The sequence below is a fragment of the Myotis nattereri genome (genome assembly GCF_964212035.1).
Source record: "Myotis nattereri genome assembly, chromosome: 2".
NCBI classification, from domain to species: Eukaryota; Metazoa; Chordata; class Mammalia; order Chiroptera; family Vespertilionidae; genus Myotis; species Myotis nattereri.
The window spans coordinates 181,729,922-181,750,206 of record NC_138076.1 but is presented as its reverse complement, the minus strand read 5'-3'; the positions used below and the strand labels follow the sequence as shown (position 1 = coordinate 181,750,206).

Genomic DNA, 20,285 nt, shown 5'->3' with positions numbered 1-20,285 from the left:
AAGGACAAGAGAACTGATTATGTTATCATTCTGTTCAGTCATGGAACTGTGGTTTTTAATAAGAATTATACTTTATGCATAGAGTATACTCTTTGATCAAAGTCATGAAAGCTTTGTTACTTGGCATCATTAATTTTCTTCCTGACCTCTCTTGCAGGGTTATTTGAGACCAGTTATATTCTTTCTACCTTTAGAGATGAAGAGAGTAGATTATAAAATGTTATGTTACACCACTTTAGATAGCTAATATTACTTGACTTTCTTTTCAGAAGCAGTGTGGCCATAAACAACATAGTGGTCAAGAAGCAAGAATACATAAGACTTCCCTGACCTTCAAACATACATGCTGGTACACACCCCTGCTGGGTAAGCCTGGATAGCCCCTCTCCCAGACCTTATCAGACAGAGCTGGGGTAGGGTTATTTTCGAAAGGAAAATAATCACAATTCTATTTGTATAGGAAGAGTTGCTGAATATTTGGGTATTTTCCCTGAATTTATGTTTCAGCACCTACTCTATCAACTTATGTTTCAGCACCTACTCTATGCCAGGCCCCATATTATGTATAATAGAGATTAAGTCCTAAAATTAAGTCCTCACAGATTATTGGTAAGATAGACCTGAGCTCAGAGAAGGCTCCATAAAAGAAATGAGAGTTAAACCAGGCCTTGAAAGATGGGTTGCATTTGGAAAAGTAAAACTCGTGGAAAAATTATTTCAATTGGGGACAATGAATGAGGAAGAATGCAAGCCCAGAAGAATTCAGTTTCCTAAGTGCTTGAAGAAGAGTCAAATCTGGACAAGTCATTTTGGACAAAGAGGAATTAGATTGGGACACAATAGAATCTACGTGTGGGGCAGGTAGTGGGTTAAACTGTGGACTACTACTCAATGTTAGGCTAAAGAAAAAAGGTTTTATATTATGAAATGCTCAAAGTAGCGCCATCTCTCATCACCACCTGGATGTGTTTAAAGTAAAAGGTAATGGCTGGTTCGGAAATGACAAAATAGGATGATTATCAAAATAAACTTAAGAAGAAATGAAAAGGAAGTGATTTGTGGATCATCTCAAGTACAGAAAGGAAAACTACTGCCACTCCCAATGGAACGGCCATTTGGTCTCAGACAATAATTAGTGCTAGAGGTGATTTTACTGACATTAACTCAGTGGTAACAGCTACACAACAACTATGACAGCACTGCTATGTGCCAGGCACAGTTCTCTGCTCGTCAAATATTTATTAACTAATTTAAGTCTCACCACATCCCTAAGAGGTAGATGCTAATTTAATTCCCATTTTAAAGATAAGAAGCATTGAATTACTAATTAGCCTAAGCTTATGTGTCACTTTATATGTAAGTAAACTGAAGCTCAGTGTGGTTTAGTTATATATCCAAGATCACGCAATGGGTATGTGACAGAGCCAGTATTTGAACTAAAAATTTGTGATTGACTCCAAAGCCTAGATTTCCCCCCTATTTTCTATAGTCATTAAAACAAACAAAAACTGTTTGTTACTCTGACAGGTTCCAACCACAGTGTCTTTTCTCTTTAGGGATAGTAAACTATTTCTGTAAAGGGCACATAGTAAATATTTTAGGTTTCACAGGCCATATGGTTTCTGCAGCAGCTACTCAACTTTGCTGTTGTACGCCCAAGCAGCCATGGACAATAGTGAATGAATGGGTGTGACCGTGTTTCAATAAAACTTTATTTACAAAAACAGACAGCTGGCTGGATTTTGCCCTCTGGCTGCAGATCCTTGATCCCCCCCCCCTCCCCCCCCCCCCCCCCCACACACACACCTAGTTGCTTAGTAGGGTTTTCTGAACCCACCCCACCTCTTTTCCCCTTGCTTTAAAAAACAAACAAATACTTGGCATTTCTACCCTGTATAATGAGACATCAAGGGAGGAAAGGGTTATGTTCAAGTGTTAATAGAATTGAATTGACTTCTGCTTTTTCAGAAATGGTCCCATCTCAAGAGAGAGAAAGAAAATATACATATTAGTTTAAACCAAAAGTAAATTTGTTTTTATTCTTTTCTGTTCTGCTACAGATGCCTTGGATCTAGATAGTCTGACACTGATTCCAAGACCGTCACTGACACCTTTCTCATGTATAGCTAACCAAATCCATGCTTCAGGTGAAAGGCCCACATATGGAAAAATAGAGGATGGTGCCTTGGATGTGACTAGAACACACAAGTAAGTTAAAAGAGCAAAATATACCAAATATACCTACTCTCCTCTTCTTGGGTGGCCTGTTCCCATTGCCTGACCTTTTAATCATTTAGGTTTTCATATCCTGAGATCATAACATCTTTATTGTGGAACTTTTCTTGTGTAAACTCTCTAACTTTTTGAACATTGACAGTTTTAAAACAAAAATGGCTCTGTGGTTTTCTTGAAGTGCAGTTTTCTTGCTCTTTTGAATTTCATAATATCCACTTGGAAATGTAATAGACAAAAAATTAGGCTACCTAAAATGTTTCTCAGTGTTTGGAAATATACTATGCACTGCTACGTTCTCTTAGCTAGGTTTTGATCACACATTTATTCCTTCGCACTCCGGGTTCTCAAGCCTTTGGGAACCCATCCCTGTTCTCACACACGCCCTCCTCTGAAGCTCATCTGCACTCGTTTACCTTTCTCAGTGAACAGACTGACCTTCCCTAGGAAGAGCTCAGGAATGGCAGTGGAGTTTATGGGCGCTATCCACCCCAGTGAAATTTCTCCCCTGAATTAAGGGTGAGGAAGCAGGACTTTGAATTGCAAATTCTTCATTTTCATCTTTGGCTAGATTCTCTGTAGTTTGTAACCTCTCTCTAATGACAGTTGGAGCTCTCTTTCATTATACCTTATGAAATCCATGAATCCATAGAACTCAATTAGGAATTTTGTAAAACTGGGGCGGGAGGCGGGGGGCAGGGGAACTATGCTGTAATTTGGTATCTGCTGAAATGGGCAATTTTCTACCTGTAGTAATAAACTTCTCTATTGCCAGGTTCCCAGGCCCTACAATTGGCCCTGACCCGGGAACAGATCTTTCTAATTGCATCAGGATGAATGATGACCTAAGTATGGAAGTGAGTGTTGGACTATATTTTAACTTCACTTTTAGGACTACCATATCCTGGTCCTTTTCTATGCTAGCCTTTCCTTTTTCTTTCTTTCTTTTTTGTTTTTGTTTTTGTTTTTGTAAATACTGATGACTTAAGTTATGTATTTTCATCTGTGCAGGTAGCTGGCTCCCCTAGCCCCTGAGTTGTTCAAGGGTCAACTGTATTAAGGATACTCTTATAGCAAGTATGAGTCTTACACCACAAAACTCAAATGCATAAGAAATGTCAATCTTGGAGGGCAGGAAATTAAAATTCAGTTATTTGGGGTTTTTCTACCCCTCTGTAGTAGAATCTCAAGAATATATAATCAAAAATTTTTAATGAAGTGTGCTAAACTTTTTGTTTGAGAGACAGGCTGGTTTAGGACTTAAATCCACTAATGACTAATAAGAAGTCTCAGGTCCCATTGACTGACTCTTTAAGAATTGAGCTTAAGGCTAGATCTTTGAAGTGCTACTTTGTAAAAAATCATACAGTAGGGCAAGACCCAGAAAATATCATATTTGCTGCAGTGACGTGCTAACGGTACTTCTCCACCCAAGAAAAGAATAACACTAAAGGACTGAGGTCACTTAGGCGAGCTCTCCAAGTCATGAAGATGTATCTTGAGCTCCTTCCTTGATCTACAGTCTGAGCTCCTTGAGCTTCTCAATCAAATGGAGCCGACAGTTCTATTTTAGGATCTGACAATCCACGTTCATTCATATACCAGACAATTCATCAATTTAAATTATTCAATTAAATACATTTCAATATATTCACAGAGTTGTGTAACCATCACTGCAATCAATTTAAACACATTTGTTCACCCCAAAAAGAAACTTTATGCCTATTAACAGTCTATCCCTACTACCCCTCCCCCAAACTCTAACCTTTAGGCAACCACTTATCTACTTCTATCTCTATAGATTTGCCTATTCTGGATATCCTATATAACAAAAGGGTAATATGCAAATCAACCGAACCATGGAACGACCGGTCACTATGACGCGCACTGACCACCAGGGGGCAGATGCTCAATACAGGAGTTTCCCCCTGGTGGCCAGTGCACTCCCAAAGGGGGCGCTCTGCTCAACTGGAAGCCAGGCTCATGGCTAACGAGTGCAGTGGCGGGAGCCTCTCCCGCCTCCGTGGCAGTGGAAAGCAGGCTTAAGCCAGCAGTCGGACATCCCCCAAGAGCTCCCAGACTGCGAGAAGGGACAGGCTGGGCTGAGGGACACCGCCCCCCTGAGTGCACGAATTTCATGCACTGGGTCTTATATAAATGAAAGCATACAATGTGACCTGTTGTGCCTGGCTTCTTTCACTTAGCATAATGTTTCAAGGTTCATCTATCTTGTAAGTATTTTATTCTTTTTCTTTAACTGAATAATATTTCACTGTATGGATATACCACTTTTATTTATTTACCTATTAACCAGTTGGTAGGCATTTGGGGTTATTTCTCTATTGTGAATAATGTTACTGTGAACATTAGTGTATAAGTTTTTGTGTAAACGTATGCTCTTAGTTCTTTGGAAGTACATATCTAGGAGTGGAATTGCTGCATCATATGGTAACTATGTTTAACATTTTGAGGAATTACAAAACAGATTTCCAAAGTGACTACATCATTTTACATTTCCAACAGCAGTGTATGAGTATTCTCATTTTCTCCACATCCTTGTCAACACTTGTCTATCTTTTCTGATTATAGCTATCTTAGTGGGTATAAAGTGATCCCTCATTGTGGTTTTGATATGCATTTCTCTAATGACAAATGCCATTGATCATCTTTTTATGTACTTGTTGACCATTTGTATGTCTTTTTTAGAAATATGCCTACCCAGATATTTTGCTCATTGTAAAAAAGGGGTTATTTTTCTTTTTACTACTGGGTTATACAAGTTGTTCTCATTCTTCTTTTTATGTGCCTGACACTTTGTGTTCCTTAGTACCCATCCTACTGAGTAGCTAAAAAAAAAGGAAATGAATCTTTTTCTATTAACAGTTGTTGTAAAGTTTTAGTAAAGGAAGTTGAACTTGGAAGCATATAGGATATTTGGGAAGCTTACAGGATGTTTGTTTATTAGTAATTTCCTTTTTATCTGGCACTGATTTCACCAAGAAGGAAGAAACAAACATCAGTTGTGTACTAGGTACTTTGTAGGAAAGCATTTCCACATCGTGTTATTAATCCTCTCTGCAACCTTGATCTTAGGTATTTTCTACCTTTACAGGTGACACAGTGATGTTCAGAGAGGTTAAATAACTTGCCCAAGATTACTCAACTAGTAAGCAGAAAACATGGGATTCAAATTCAAATTTTTCTAGCTTCACAGGATAAGCTGCTCTCACTGCCCCTCTTAGAACATTGAGTTTGGGTGTTTCAATCATAATAATTACCCATAGTAAACTTGGAAGTAGTTTTTTGGCTAAGAAGTGTTCTGGCTTATGTATATAAAGGACCTCCCAATCCACTCTCTTTAGAATATGTGACTGGATTGTTTTGTCTATGGTATTGATATCTATTAAAAAATAGAAGCTAACAGAGATCACAATAGAAACTCATTTCAAATACTGTGGGGGGTGGGGTGGGGGAAGGAGGTCCCTGAAGGTTTACCTGTTGTCTTCTGTGACATTTCTTCTCCAGTCCCAGGAATGAGGCTATCGGCTGCATGTTGTAGCTGTTACCACCAATTCTCACTATTCCATTTCCAGATTTCTGATCCACTGAAATCTGCACAGCCTGTTCGCTGCACAATTCACTTCCTCATGCCTGTCCCTTGAGTAAATCCCTGCCTCTCACCCCACCGTGCCCCCACGCCCATTTCTCAAACAAGTGGAAAGCTCTCCTTAGAAAATGCTTTCCTAAGCATTCTCATTAATAATAAGTACAAGGAATTAGAATTAAATATGAGATGAAATATATAAAATCATAATCTGTGTTCATCCCAGTGACCCATAAATCATGGTGTTTTCTTCACTCTTTGCCTTCAAACCATAGAATTTTGTTATTCTTGAGAGCCTTCATAGCAAACAACTTGACCTGGCATTTGAGCCCCTGTCTTATCTGGTCACCACCTAACTTTCCATCCTTTCCTCATCACTGCCTATGTTTGTCCCTACATGTCAGGCAAGCCAGGTAGTGTCTTGTCAGAATATATCACACAAACCTGTTTATGCTGTTAACCGGAAACATTTACACATCTCCATTTCTCACATTATATTCGACTGTCAGGCCCATTTCAGAAACCAACATTGCCACAAAACCTGTCTTGTGGAAGCAAGAAATGTCCACAGTGAGCATCTCTAGTCTTCCTTGAGGTGGACATCATAATGCATCAGAAGTCAAGAGACCAGTTTTTCCCCTGGTTCTTTTTCTGTGTAACTATGAAAAGGTCATGTCTTTCAGGCCGTGGTGTCTTCATTTCTCAACTATCCCACTCAGGAAAATATAAGTTCTTTTAGACCCCAGTCTCTCTTTGTTCTCCCCTGTTGTCATCTATATTCTGGTTCCCTTATAGTTCTTTGTTTTCTTCTATTTAATTCTGTAGTAGATTACTCTGGTGGAGAGTGCCCTTGTTTGGCCATTGACCAATGTGCATCTAGCTTCCTACATGAATTTGCTGAACAGTGGCTTTCCCATTAATAATTATTGAATGCCCATTTACTTACTTATTTTCGTACTTCCTTCACGGTCTATTTAAGATATTGTGAGTGAACACTATTGCTTTCTGACTCATTTTTTAAGACTGGTGTTCCTGAGAGCTTGAGGTTTATTTTGTTTTATTTTATATTTTTTTTGTTAATCCTCTCCCAAGGATATTTTTCCATTGATTTTTAGAGAGGGTGAAAGGGAGGGGAAAAGATAGAGAGAAACATTGATGTGAGAAAGACACATCGATTGGTTGCTTCCTGCATGCACCCTGACTGGGCTGGGAATCGAGCCTGCAGCTGAAGTAGGTGTACTTGATTGGATTGCAACCCGAGACCCTTCAGTCCATGGGCCAACACTCTATCCACTGAGTCAAACTGGCTAGGACTTGAGGTTTTTTTTTTGTTCTTCTCCCACATTCATAGAGGAAGCTATATTTTAGCCTCTTATTCGGAAAGCACAGTGCAAGATAAAAGTGAACATCATCTCTCTCACATTGACGTGTCTCTCTCCCTCTCCCTTCCTCTAGAATCAATTAAAAAACACACAACTTTCCATTGCCCAGCCAGTGTGGCTCAGCGGTTGAGTGTCAACTCAGGAACCAAGAGATCACTGGTTCAATTCCTGGTCAAGGCACATGCCCAGGTTGCAGGCTCGATCCCCAGTAGGGGGTGTGCAGGAGGCAGCCAATTGGTGATGTTTCTCTCTCATTGATGTTTATATCTCTCTATTCCTCTCCCTTCCTCTCTCTCTAAAAATCAATAAAAACATGCTTTTAAAATAAAAGGTGAACATCAGTATTCATAAGAGGATCTTTGGTCAGAAAAGGACTCTCATGAGATTAATATCTCAAAAAGAACATCCCATAATTTTGGGCCCAATTTGGGGCATTCTTGGGGAGGTTAAAGGTACTTTATTGACCCAGAGAAATTTATTTATTCGGGACATTTTAGTGTAAAGAGGAAAGAAGGTAGTCAATTATTTCCAGTCCTTCTCTTTTAGAGATTCAGACTGAAATATTTATGGAAGTAATGTCTGTGATATCTGGGATTAGCTTCAGAACAATGTAGAGGTGGGTTTAGTGGGTAATAATATGGGTGGAACAATGTTGGGCATAGGTTGAATATTGTTAAATATAAATAATTGAACACAAAGGTTAATCATTCTACTTTTGTATTTGTTTGAAATTTTTTCAAATAAGGACTTAAAATCTTTAGCCACTTAGCAAAAGCTTTGGAATTGAGCAGGTCTGGATTTCAGACTGGCTCTGTTGCTTTTTAGCTGTGTGAACTTGGAAAAGGGAACCTCTCTCAGTTTGGTTCTACCCCCTGTGAAACAGAGGTATTACTTTGCAGGGTTCTTTTGAGGATTCAAATAGACATGTACACAGATACAAAAACTATGTATATACATACACATATACATATCTGCAATGACTAAGTTCTGGTTTAATTAGTCCATGGAAACATACCAAGTAGTTCTTATTTAGAAGAAAGACATATCTCGATGCAATTTCTCCCCTTGCTGATGGATAGGAAGCCTTTTTTTTTTTTTTTTTTAACATTTTCAAGTATGTCTAGGGGTATATCCCAATATATCTCAATGTCCTAAAGGCCTCATCCTACGGAGGGATACTTCACCTCCTGAGAGACGGGCACGGAAGGCAGTTGGTGTCACCACTCACATCTCTACAGTATTTTTGCTCATCGTGCACACTGTCCACAGGCCCTGCCTACTCCACTGAAACTCCTCCTTGAAACTCTCTGCTGGGGCCTTTGGTGATCTCTCCTTGGTCAGTAGAGAGATGGTCTCAGCACTTGGAGAGCAGGGTCTTACCATGGTGTTAGTTGAGTAGACCCCTTAAGATGCATTTTTAAAAATTATCCTCTACTTTTCAAGGCATGTCAATCATCCAGGAGGGCTGGTAGAAACAGTGGTTGGAGCCCAGCTTCCCACTGAATCAAATATTGTTGCTCCCTCAGTAGCTAGACCCAGCTGTACGTAGTGTCCACTTCAATTCTGCCTCACTCTTGGCAATTTCTTTCCGGGGCCCAGTTGTCTCTCCTTATAGCCTATCTTCCTTTCCTTCTTTACTGTTCCTACCATTAAGTCTGAATTGCAGCCAAAGGGTTCCTAGAACTTTGCAAAGCTGGACTTGTGATTAGGTAGCTGTGTGCGTCTGCAAACACTTCAAGAACTAAGATATTTCATGAAAATTTCTATGAGCACTAACCTAATTCTCCGCTGTACCTACTCCAATCTCAGATCTGACTGCACCAAGACACTCTAACAAATGTACTGCATGATTCATAGTAAACACTTAGAAATTAGTTGAAACTGTCACCCAGAATCAGAATTATCAGTGGTGTGGAGTTCAGAGGATATCTTGTCACAGGCCAGGGGATAGAAAGATGAGTTTTTGTTTTTCTTTTGGCTGTTAAAAAATCACATACACCAAATAGTGTGCTTTCTTCGCTTTGAGGTCTCCTTCATGCTAGAACATGTTTTTGTTTAAGATGCACTATCACTAGGAGGAGGTGGTTTGTGAGGCAAAGGGCAGAATCCATTTTAAAATATCTCAGAAGATTTCCTGGCTATTGTCCATCCTGTTCTCTCGAGCTGTGTATGGGTGCAGCATTCATAACCTTGGAGAGTAAATAACACTGCCAGTTGCAAAATAGGGACATGTAGAAGTTGATTGATAACTGTATTATAAAGGAACCTTACAGTGGCGGGTGTGTCCTGGAGATCAGAGGGTGTGGTGTCCTTTAAGTTAGAAATTGGAAAAACAAAACAAAACAAAAAACCAACCACCTGTGAGGCAATTTAGTTTTGTTTAGGTTACAGCAGTTGCGATCTCTTGACACTCATTGTACATTCTTTCTTTTTTTAGAATATGAAACTAACACTGAATCAAGTCAAGGTAGTTATTTTTTTTTTAAGTTAGAATGAAATAAGTCCATCTAAGTGCCTTTTGTTCAATTTTTGTTTTTCTCAAAAAGTTGTATTAATTTATTTGAATAGCATCCAGTGTTTAAAATAGATCTAACAGTAAAAATTGGTAACATGAATTAGTGGAAGGGTTTCTGATCAGAAAATCTATAGATAAAGGAACAGCATCTAGAAGAGCAAAAATAAAATAACCTGGTTGGGGGCGGGGGTGGGTGTCATCTAGGTCTATTCATTGCCCTTACTAATAGTTTAAAGGTTATTTCTTATTGTTCTTCATATTTTTCTATCTAAATATTGAAATCATACTGCTGTGTGTGTGTGTGTGTGTGTGTGTGTGTGTGCCCTGCATTTGCTAACCCAGCCCCTGGGAGAATCTGTCTCACTTTGTTCCATGAGTACCTGGCTACCCCACCCTACATTAGACTCTTACTGTCAAAGGCAAATGGGCTGAACCATGGATTTGCATGTAAATGTTATGCAGGTTAGTATTTGAATGGCTGGGACAGGAAGACCGTCCTTCCTGGTGTATGCTCTCAGCATGTTTTGGACTCATTGACTTGAGCCAGTCTCCTATGTAAGTAACTCTCTCATCTGAACTTTCTTTTTCTTGCTTTTAGTCAATTTCTTTTCCTTGGTTTTACCGTATCCATTAGATGACCTCGTTGACAACCTGCCCAGGTCTCACAGTTGTTGTGCGTGGGTTAGAGTCTCCCAGAGGGCCAGGATGCTGGTTGCAATAGGGGTGACTTTTGAAGCTGAAAGAAAAGAGCACAATTAGGAAAAGTTTTTGCTGGTTATCTCCCACCCCCACTCCCTGAGGGGCTCTATCTCCAACTTTCATTAACGATAACTCTAAACTTGAAAAAAAATGTTTCTGTTGTCTGGTTATTCTTGTAAGAAAAGAAAAAATCTTGGTAGACCAAATTTATGAAAATCTAGGTTTGAGATATGTTGTATATTGGTGTGTTTCTGATCAGTGAGATTTATACAGATTAATAAATTGGAGCAATACCCAATTGCTTACCTTACAACTGTTCCAAAACAATGCAGTAATGTATGACTACCAACTATATGACATTTCTCCAAAATCTCATAATTATTATTCATTTAATTAATATATATTTTATGCTTAGCAAAAGGCTTCTCATTAAAATGTTTCATATATGAGGTTTAGGACAAAGGAGAGGCTTATGCAGAGGTTCTGACAAATGAGACATTTGTAATATGATGGAGACAAACTATAGTTTTGCTCTATTAATTATCTTGACACTAAATAATTTGACTTTTTAAAAAATCGAAGTGTGTGCAAAATGGTGGGTTCCTTTCCATATTGGAAACTAGTTTAATTAAATAGGAAATAACTACATTCTCTTTATACTTCTTAAGTTCAAACGCAAGTATCCATGACCCTGACAGGTACAAGACGTCTCTTTCTGACTAAATTAACTTTTAGTTAGTGCAATATAATTATTACATGTAACAAACATTATTCATTATAGCCCAATAATAAGTGTTATTTCAAACTACACATAAATTTTTTTATGTTATGGAGTGTGAAAAGGGCCTGATTTTTATTATTATTAAGGAATCATTCTTTGCTGACTTTTATGAAGTATGATACTCAATGAAACTGAAAGATATTTATTTTTTATCTTTATAGCTTTATTCTTATATATATTGGAATATAGTTAAATAAGCATACAGTAATTACTAACACAAGTTATTAAAATATTTTTTAAGGATAGGGCCATCATTATTTAACTACACAGAGTATAAGGTACAATTTCTCTACAAAATTTAATTCAAATATTATCCCACTCTGTCCTGTTCTGTGCGTATTACTTTCCTCTGTGGAATGCTGCCTGTAATATATGAAGTGTTTGTTTTATATATTTGTCTTCCTGACTGGCCTACGAGCTCTCCTGGGGCAAGAACTGTGTTTTTGTGTGTTACTGTTCCTAGTACAAAGTGGGCCTTTGATGATCGTTGTTGAATTAAATTAAACTGATGTCTTGAGGGGCTTCAGTCTGACCCATATAATCTGACCCAAAGATATTTAAAGCAGAGAAGAACTGAAATAAAAGGGAGAGGACTCCTCAGTATTGATACGTAGGAGAATTAGATACAAATTCTAGCTTTGCAAAGTTTGTGGAGTTTTCTAAACATTTGAGGTGAACATGTAAAAATTTTATTAGAAGTCTTTGCCTCCCCAATAGCCTGGGTTAGGGTATCTCAGAAACAGTTTTGGTGGGGGGTGGGGGGGTTGTGTGTGTTTGTTGTTGTTGTTATCTTCACCCGAGGATATCTTTCCATTGATTTCTTAGAGTGGAAGGGAGGCGGGAGAGACAGAGAGAAACATTGATGTGAGAGACACATCGATTGGTTACCTCCCACATGTGTCCCGACCAGGTCCAGGGATAGAGCTTGCAACCATGGTATGTGCCCTTGACCAGAATCGAACCCAGGACTCTTCAGTCTGCAGGCCAACACTTTGCTAGGGCTCAGAAACAGTTTTGTTTACAGGGGAGAGGACACTATATTTATTTTGATCTGGGTTTACAGGCTGACACCACCATTCTGAATATTCCTGGGAAATTCATTTATTCATTGGCTTTACTTTCCCTACCTAAAAAGTAACCTTTTCTTGTTAAAACCCACTGCATCAGATTGTTGGGAAATTAAATGAGATGATACATAAAAGGGCGTTTGTAAATTTTAATGTACTCAACAGATAGATGTAAGCTGCTGGTATTGTACTGGGTAACACATTCAGCAAACTCTTGTAGACCTTCACTTCTTGTGTGGCTATGGTCAGGTTTACCTTGGATGGATTCTAACTACTGTGTATGATACCCAGCATCCCGCCACGGAAACCTGTTGTTGGTTGTGGCAGTTAATACATTTTATGTTTGATTATGGAATACTTTAAATGTGCCCATTTTTTCATCGTCTGTGCAGAGGTGTTTTTTTTAAGACAACTTTTTAAAAAAATATTTTTTAATTGATTTCAGAGGGAGAGGGAGAGAGCAATAGAAACATCAATGATGAGAGAGAATCATTGATCAGCTGCCTCTTGCCCACCATCTACTGGGGGCCAAGCCTGCAACCCGGGCATGTGCCCCAACCAGGAATCGAACCGTGACCTCCCGGTTCATAGGTCGACACTCAACCACTGAGCCATGCTGGCTGGACATGTGCAGGTTTTTGATATGTCCAAATAATTTAAGTTTTATTAAATTTTAATTTATTTTCCTAAATAGATCAAATAGTAATGAAAATATGCTTATTAGAAAATATTACGATTACAGAGAAACCTATGTTCTACTGTATTTTTTGAAATAGAATAAGTGAACTTATCACCCATAATGTCCCAAAGTTCCCCCCAAATTAGGAGCTCCTGATAGAGACTAAGTTCAAAAGAGATTTTCAAACATTTGGCCAAGCAGGCTGGGACTTGTTAAGCCCATTTGAGCACCTAATAATAGGTGCTGCCTTAGAGGGAATCCTTTAGATCTTTGAGAATTTGATTAAGTTTAAAGTGTCTGATCTGTCAAGCTAGAAAATTGAGAACCATTTTAAAACCACCAGGTCAAAAGTTTTAGGTTGAGTAATATCTCCATAAGTAGAAATGTTTTATGTCCACATAGAATGTTCTGTTTAAAGAAAACTTGACTTAAAACATGAAACAAACTCGACCTGCCCTTTATGTTTAGAATTTGTTTTGCCCAAGAATTTGTCAGGTTTTATTTAAATATTGGACTTGGAAGTATACTTCAAGTTGGATTTTTTTTGTGAGTACAGCATTGAGAAAGTAGGCCTATCCATCTGCCCTGTGTAATCCCATCTCTATATCCTCTCCAAAAGAGCTAAGTCAATATAGGTTCATTTAAAATTATATGAACATGTTTGCTTAAAACCACCTTTCTGGAATGGAAAATGTCAAATTGTTGGACTTATTTCTCCTTTTCCCCTTTTTTTTTCCCCTTGAGGAGAATGCTATTGAACGCTTGACTCCTGAGAGCCTGCCACAGTCCAGGTTTGCCTTGTCTGTTGTATGTGTGTGAATTTGTGTGCATATTCAATTAATTTTTGAGAGATTTCTTTGGGCCTGACACCTCAAAATATTTCTTCCACTCTTTTGGCAGAGACTATTCCACAGTATCATCTCCTGGACCCACGTCATCCACTGAGAGTACTGTAACTTCAAGTGGTGAGTGGACTCGGAAAAGATATCCACATCGAGTGTTAGTATTATAACTGTGAGCTTGAGGTCCTGAGCCCTGCTGACGTGTGTGCAAATGAAAAGAACACAGGCAAATACTTTTGCATAGTCTTCGTGCTCTTAGTTTCTTCCTGTCAGAAACTTTGAATAAGGCTTCTGGTTGCCTTGCTTGTAAATCACTCTGTGAGAAAAAGAAGGGTAGAAGGTCAGATTCTGCTGTGATAAAAGTCAAAGGTAAGCTCTTAAAGGGATCAAGTATGGTTTCCAATCTGAAACACTAAGCAGGCCTATAAGCTAGTAGGGTAACTATTCTCCGTAGCATTATCCTTTAAAAAGAATTTGGAGACTTAATTTAGAGAAATTAAGTCCAAGAGATGACTATTGCCTTTACATATGGTAATGTTACCAACCCTTTTTTTCAATTTTGTATATAAAACCAAAATTACAATATATTCAATAAAATTTTCTTTATGTCAAAGATTGATTAGCCACAACTGGGTCTCGACTTTGGCTCAGATGTAGAATCTGAGCCAAAGGAAATTCCAGAACCCTAGTTAGAATCTATTAGGTTATGAGATAGACCAATTAGTGTTGGTCCCATTCAGGAGGCAAAAGAACTAACTAGATGACATGTTAGATCCTTTCTGCCACTTGACTCTGAAAATAAAGTAGTTATTGTCAACCATTCCGAGTGAGACACCACTTATTATAAATAATATGGAGGGGAATTTGCCAATATGTACCAAAATGTTAAATGTGCATATCTTGTGGTAAAACAATTTGATTTCAGGGAATTTATTCTATAGATCTAAGTACACACATACAATATGACATATGTATGAATTTATTTTCTGTATTGTCTGTAATAACAAAATATTGAAAACAAGTTAACTATCAGTAGGATAGAATACTAGTTAATATATTTTGACATATCCATGTAATGAAATACTTATATGTATTCATAAAACATATATAAGGAACCTGTTTTCTTGGAAGGTTAGGAACTATTATTTCTTGAAGAAGAAAACCACACTCACCAATAATTATGTATTACATGTAAAAATTTATTAAAAGAAAGACAGAAAAAAGTTTTTTGTATGTATAAAATATCTTTGGAAGGGTAGCTAAAACAACAGAAAGTGGGTTTCTGTATGGCATGGATGGGAGGACAAATTTTCACTGTGAAACATTTTAAATTTTTAAATGCATGGACCATATGAATTTATTATCTGTCTTAAAACTTAAAGAAAAATGAAAATGAAATTTCCACAGGGAAAAAATTTATACCTCTGAAGAAGTGTTTACCATTTTGTTCTTATTTCCATAAAAATTTGAAAATATAACACAGTCTTCAACTATTTTTTTTTTCTTAAGCAGAAAGGAACAAAACCTACCTATAGCTGTTAACTTTTGTGCCTACACTGAGCTAAATTCAGGACAATGGATCCTGTGAAGAGGAAAATCATTATTAAGCACATTACAATGCAAATAAAATACACAAAAATAAGGGGAAATTACACAAAGGAATGGCATAATTTAAAAGCCATCTTCTCTTCTTAGTTTGATGACATTTTACTTAGAAAGATACATATTTTAGAAGGCGATCTTCTGTTATCAGCCTTAGGTATGTAATTTTAAAAAACCTGTTTGTCAGGCTATAAAAAAGCTACTAAGCTACTAATTGCCCATCCTTCCTTCATCCAGTTTCTATAATTATACTAGTAATGTGCTTGTTTTTTAACAAAGCAGCAGCAGCCTTTAAAAAGATATTAAAATCTGGAGTATTTGAAGGCCATTTATACAGATGTTAATTTCTACTAATTATATGGCTAGCTTCCCTGGGAACCTCCGCTTCTCTAGTCTTGATTCTGAATCAATGGGCACCTTTCAAGTTATGCAGTATGAATTTATCTCACATGTTAAGGCTTGTGCCACTCACTAGTCTGCTCATATTGCCACCCTCACTATTTCTTCCTCTTTTTTTGATACAGCTCCCCAACTGTTTAGTGTGTTTTCTTTTTCTCATAGACGCAAGTCCAGCTCATGAGAATATTGCACTCCAAAGCTCTGTGAATGAGAACAAAACCATGTTAAAACTGGTAAGGAAATATATATGCGTTAACAATAAAAGTAATGATATATTACAATGGTGGAACTGTTCCTTTAAGTTTGCAAAATACTCTTAAAGGCACTATCTCATTTTCTCCTTTCAAAATATCATGAGGTTAGAAGAATGTAATTATACAAATATTTTATAAGAAAGTTGAGGCCAAAGCATCCCTGTGGCTTGTCCCAGCTCACACAGCAGAGTCTTTAATTCACTCATTTATTCTTCAAAGGTCTACTGAAAACAAGCCCAATATCAATCAGTAGAAGACTTTTAAATAAGTGAAAGCACTAATAAACAAGGTTGAATAAAACACTGATATCTATCTTAAAGATATGTTCTAATTAGGAGAAGAAGCATACAGTTACTCCATAATTGGAGTGCGATGAGTGATGTGAAAGGAAAATGCTTGGGGTGAGAGGCCAAAAGAGATGTCATGGAGGAGGTATGAACACAGAACATGAGAGGAGGGAGGGAGTAAGAAGAGGAGAATTTGTGGGGTAAAATAAGATCAGTTGGAAATAAAGTTTCAGGCCGATGTGAGACATCAATAGTTTGTAAGGAGATTTCATATGTGACTACTAGTATAAACCCATTTTCTTAAACTTGCCAATGGGACTTTTAGAAGCAGATACACATTTGTGAGTTATCAGCAAAGAACCAAGTCTGTGGATAAGATCTCCCAAGGATTTGGCAGTCAGCAAAAGAGCACTGAGGATAATTAACTCTCAATGATTCCATTTTCTAATATGAGAAGGCAATGCAGAGGAGCCTGAGGAGGAGGTGTTGTCGTGATGGGGAGGTGTTGGGAGAGCAGAACCAAGGGAAGAGACATCTTCAAAAAAGAAAGGGTAATGGATTGTCTTAGATGCCACAGTGAAGTCAAGTAGGACAAAGACTGGAGAATATCCTTTGGATTTGGCAGTAGGGACTTCACTGATAACTGAGAGAGCAGTTTTCTTGGTGTGTTGGGTATAGGAGTAGAGTAGTTTGTTGTTGACTAATGGGACACAAAGAACTGGAAACTCAACCATGGACAACTCCTCCCAGAGCGTGGCCATGAAGGTCAGGAGAGGGAGAAAATGTCATAGCTGGAAGCGGTCACGGGGTTGAATGAGGATTCAAAAAACTTCAGAATATTTTAATGTTGACAAGAACGATCCAGTGCTTTGCCTGTAGTGTTGCAATTGTTACATTTTATCGGTCTTAGTTTCAACTGCCTCCAAATTACATGATATGGTTATCAGTGGCTCTACGAAGGAAATTTGACTTAGACTCATTTTTATGGAAAATTTCTAAGAATGCTGAGTAATTATTATCATAAAATGATTGTATACCTACAGCTTTCCTATCAGATTGCCCAGGCAGTGCAATATAACCCTCTTATTATGGAGATTCTTGTTGTATAGATACATTTGTAAGAGAGGTGATCAGTGACCTCCAAGTAATTTCATATGGAGTAAAAGCCGAACAGCACCATCTTGGCCGTTATTTTTGCCACAGTTTCTCCAATAACCCATTGCATGCGATAGTCCTAGAACACCCCACCCCCCTTTCCCTCTTCATCCATCCGATCCTACCTCTCCATCGGGCTTCCGCATGTTGCATGTCAGCAGAGACTTTCCATGCTACTCTGCCATGCGTCTCTCTTCCTCCTCTGCCATGCACCTACTTATCTAGATCCCATTTATTTAGCCATTCATCCTAGTTTGCTTAGTGGTAACTTGTATCCTGTTTGCAGCTTTTCATATATTTCTGTCCTTCGTGCTGCAACTAGATTGGAAACCCCCCTGGGGCCAGTCCTGTTTCTTCTTTAACCCTAGGACAGTTTGTTGTTTGTTTTTAGTGTTTTGACCAGGTAGGGTTAGGGGAGGACAGGAAGTTGGTTATAAAGGATATCCACTCGATGTACAACAATAAAATCTCTTTATGATTTTAGGAAGCCAAAGAGGAAACCAAAACAATAAATGAGCCTAGAAAAGAATGTGTCACAGGAGGTAAGGCATGTTCTCTCTGAACCCCCATGTGAACTTTTTTTTCCTGCTGGCATTTTTATGGGTGAAGTCTTTCTGAGTACAGATGTGGCATCTACAAATTGTGCATTACTAGATAAAATTAGCCAATAGAACTGATTCTTGATTCCGTTTGTATTGTTTTCAAAAAGTCACATTAATGTTGCCACTGATTGTTAGACCCCAGAGGACTACTGTCCTGTTGTGAACTAAGAACCATGCCAATGTTGGGAGTAAATTCTCCAAGTTCATGAGTCAGTATTTAAAGAACAAGTGCTCTAAGCTTCCCTCCCCATTTCACCTTTAATAGGAGGGAGTAGTGGGCAGAATTCAGGCTTTGTGGTCACGCAGACTCTATACTGGGTCAGTCTCTGACTAGCTTTGACTTTGGGAAGTTATGTAATTTGAGTCTTAATTTTCTCATCTGCAAAATGGAAAAGATGAGTAAAAAGATGTTACCCTTTATGGAGAACATTCTATGTGCTAAATTCTTTATGTACATAGTTTTATTTAGGTCTCCCAAATACCTATGTGTGGTAGGTAAGCTGTGATTCGGTTTCCTAGTCTGTGAACTGCAGATAATAACAGTATCTATCACAGACGTTTTACTGTGAGGATTGAATAAATTATGTTTGAAGCACTTAGGAAAGTGTTAGGCAGAGAAGTTTCCATAAAAGTTAGCTACTATAGAACAATAATATCATCCTTATTTTGTAAATGGTCTGATGAAGTTGATACTTCTCCTCTTTGTGAAGTTGTCGTTAAGAGTGTCACTAGTACAGATAACGAGCTTTGCGTGGGACTGGCATGTAGTAAACCTGTGATTGAATGGTTGAGACCATGTGTATTGTTGATGTTGTTGTTATCAGTATCAGTATTGTTATTATTATTATCACACTATTATTATTCTTACTACTAGTACTACAATCACTATTACTCTTGCTGCTGCTATTCTAACTTTGCTATGAAAGAACCAGGGCACCAGAGGAAGGTATGCATTTAGCCACACGATCAAGTCAAACAACATTCAAATGCAAAGAGAAAAAATTGAGCTGTCTCTTGAGTCAAAGACTATTCATTCACATGCCGAATGAGTAGCATAGCAAAACATTAAGCTATGTTTCAGCAAATGCATTATTAGCTAGCTATCATCTCAGACATATTTCAGTGAAATGCCTTTGTTTAGTGATGAGAGGGCATAACATTTTATTGAATGTGCCTTTAGCTGTTGCTGTTAATAAGCCTTTTTAACCAAATAATATCTGACTGTCTTTTAATAGACGCTGCCGTTTCCTCTCCTCCTGTAACCACTGTGAAATTGGTTAACTTTAAACAAAGCGACAAGTAAGCTCTTCTTCACATAGCCTGCTAACGTTTTTTGCTTTTCTGTTGAACTGTGTTTGAATAAGTTCTTTGTCTTATCCTACAGCACTTCTGCAAATGAGAAGGAGGTAGAGGTGAGTTTAAAGTAAATGTTTTTTTATTTTAATGTTTAAAAAGTGTTTCAGGCTCATTTGCGTATAGTCGCTTCACACTTTTGCACAGCTGCTGTACATTTGGTGATGACAAAGTGCAGGTCAAGTCTATGCATGTCAACACTATGTTGCTGAGAAGAGAAAGAAATGCCTCAGTATAATTCAGTATTAAACTGAGATATTTGACTACATCCAGTTTTCTCCCTTGACCTTCATGTTAATTTGACAACAGGCCGAATTTCTCAGATTATCTTTGGGATTTAAGTGTGACTGGTTCACCTTAGAGAAAAGACTGAAGCTTGAGGAAAGAACCCGTGACTTGGCAGAAGAAAATTTGAAGAAAGAAATCACTAACTGTGTGAAGCTGTTGGAGGTAAGAATCACAACATTTGGGGACTGTGCAATGTTTTTAAAATTGCATATAAGTTTACTGATTTGACTGAAACTGACACCAAGTACCAAGCACTCCCAGTGTGAATTAAGAGGAGGTAAGAATTCAGAATCAGGGTAAAATAAAAAAGATTCACTAATCGGAGAGAATAAGAAATAAACAATAAATGCCTTTTAAGTTAGTCGTATGAGTTCTCTGACTTCGTTCTATATTTTCAAATAGATTTCAGGCAGAAAAGTTATCAGACAGAAAACTGAGAAATAGGAGATCATATCAATTTTAATATTCAAAGAAAATAATCAAAAGTCTATTTCCATCTAATTAACTAAAAAACCAGAGAGCCCTCTGTAAGGTTACAGAGCAG

General features: G+C 37.9%; 1 protein-coding gene across 1 annotated transcript in view; it reads left to right on the top strand.

Annotated features, from left to right (window-relative positions):
• The first annotated feature begins 294 nt into the window (after nucleotides 1-294).
• Nucleotides 295-20,285, top strand: part of IRAG2 (inositol 1,4,5-triphosphate receptor associated 2) — a 36,633-nt gene continuing 16,642 nt past the window's right edge. Inside the window, 11 exon segments of the mRNA XM_081082325.1 lie at nucleotides 295-366; nucleotides 2,061-2,169; nucleotides 2,172-2,208; nucleotides 3,008-3,089; nucleotides 13,704-13,750; nucleotides 13,860-13,924; nucleotides 15,965-16,035; nucleotides 17,983-18,040; nucleotides 19,336-19,399; nucleotides 19,485-19,512; nucleotides 19,763-19,903. Of these exon segments, the coding sequence (XP_080938451.1) occupies nucleotides 2,139-2,169; nucleotides 2,172-2,208; nucleotides 3,008-3,089; nucleotides 13,704-13,750; nucleotides 13,860-13,924; nucleotides 15,965-16,035; nucleotides 17,983-18,040; nucleotides 19,336-19,399; nucleotides 19,485-19,512; nucleotides 19,763-19,903 (624 nt within the window). The 5' untranslated portion in view covers nucleotides 295-366; nucleotides 2,061-2,138.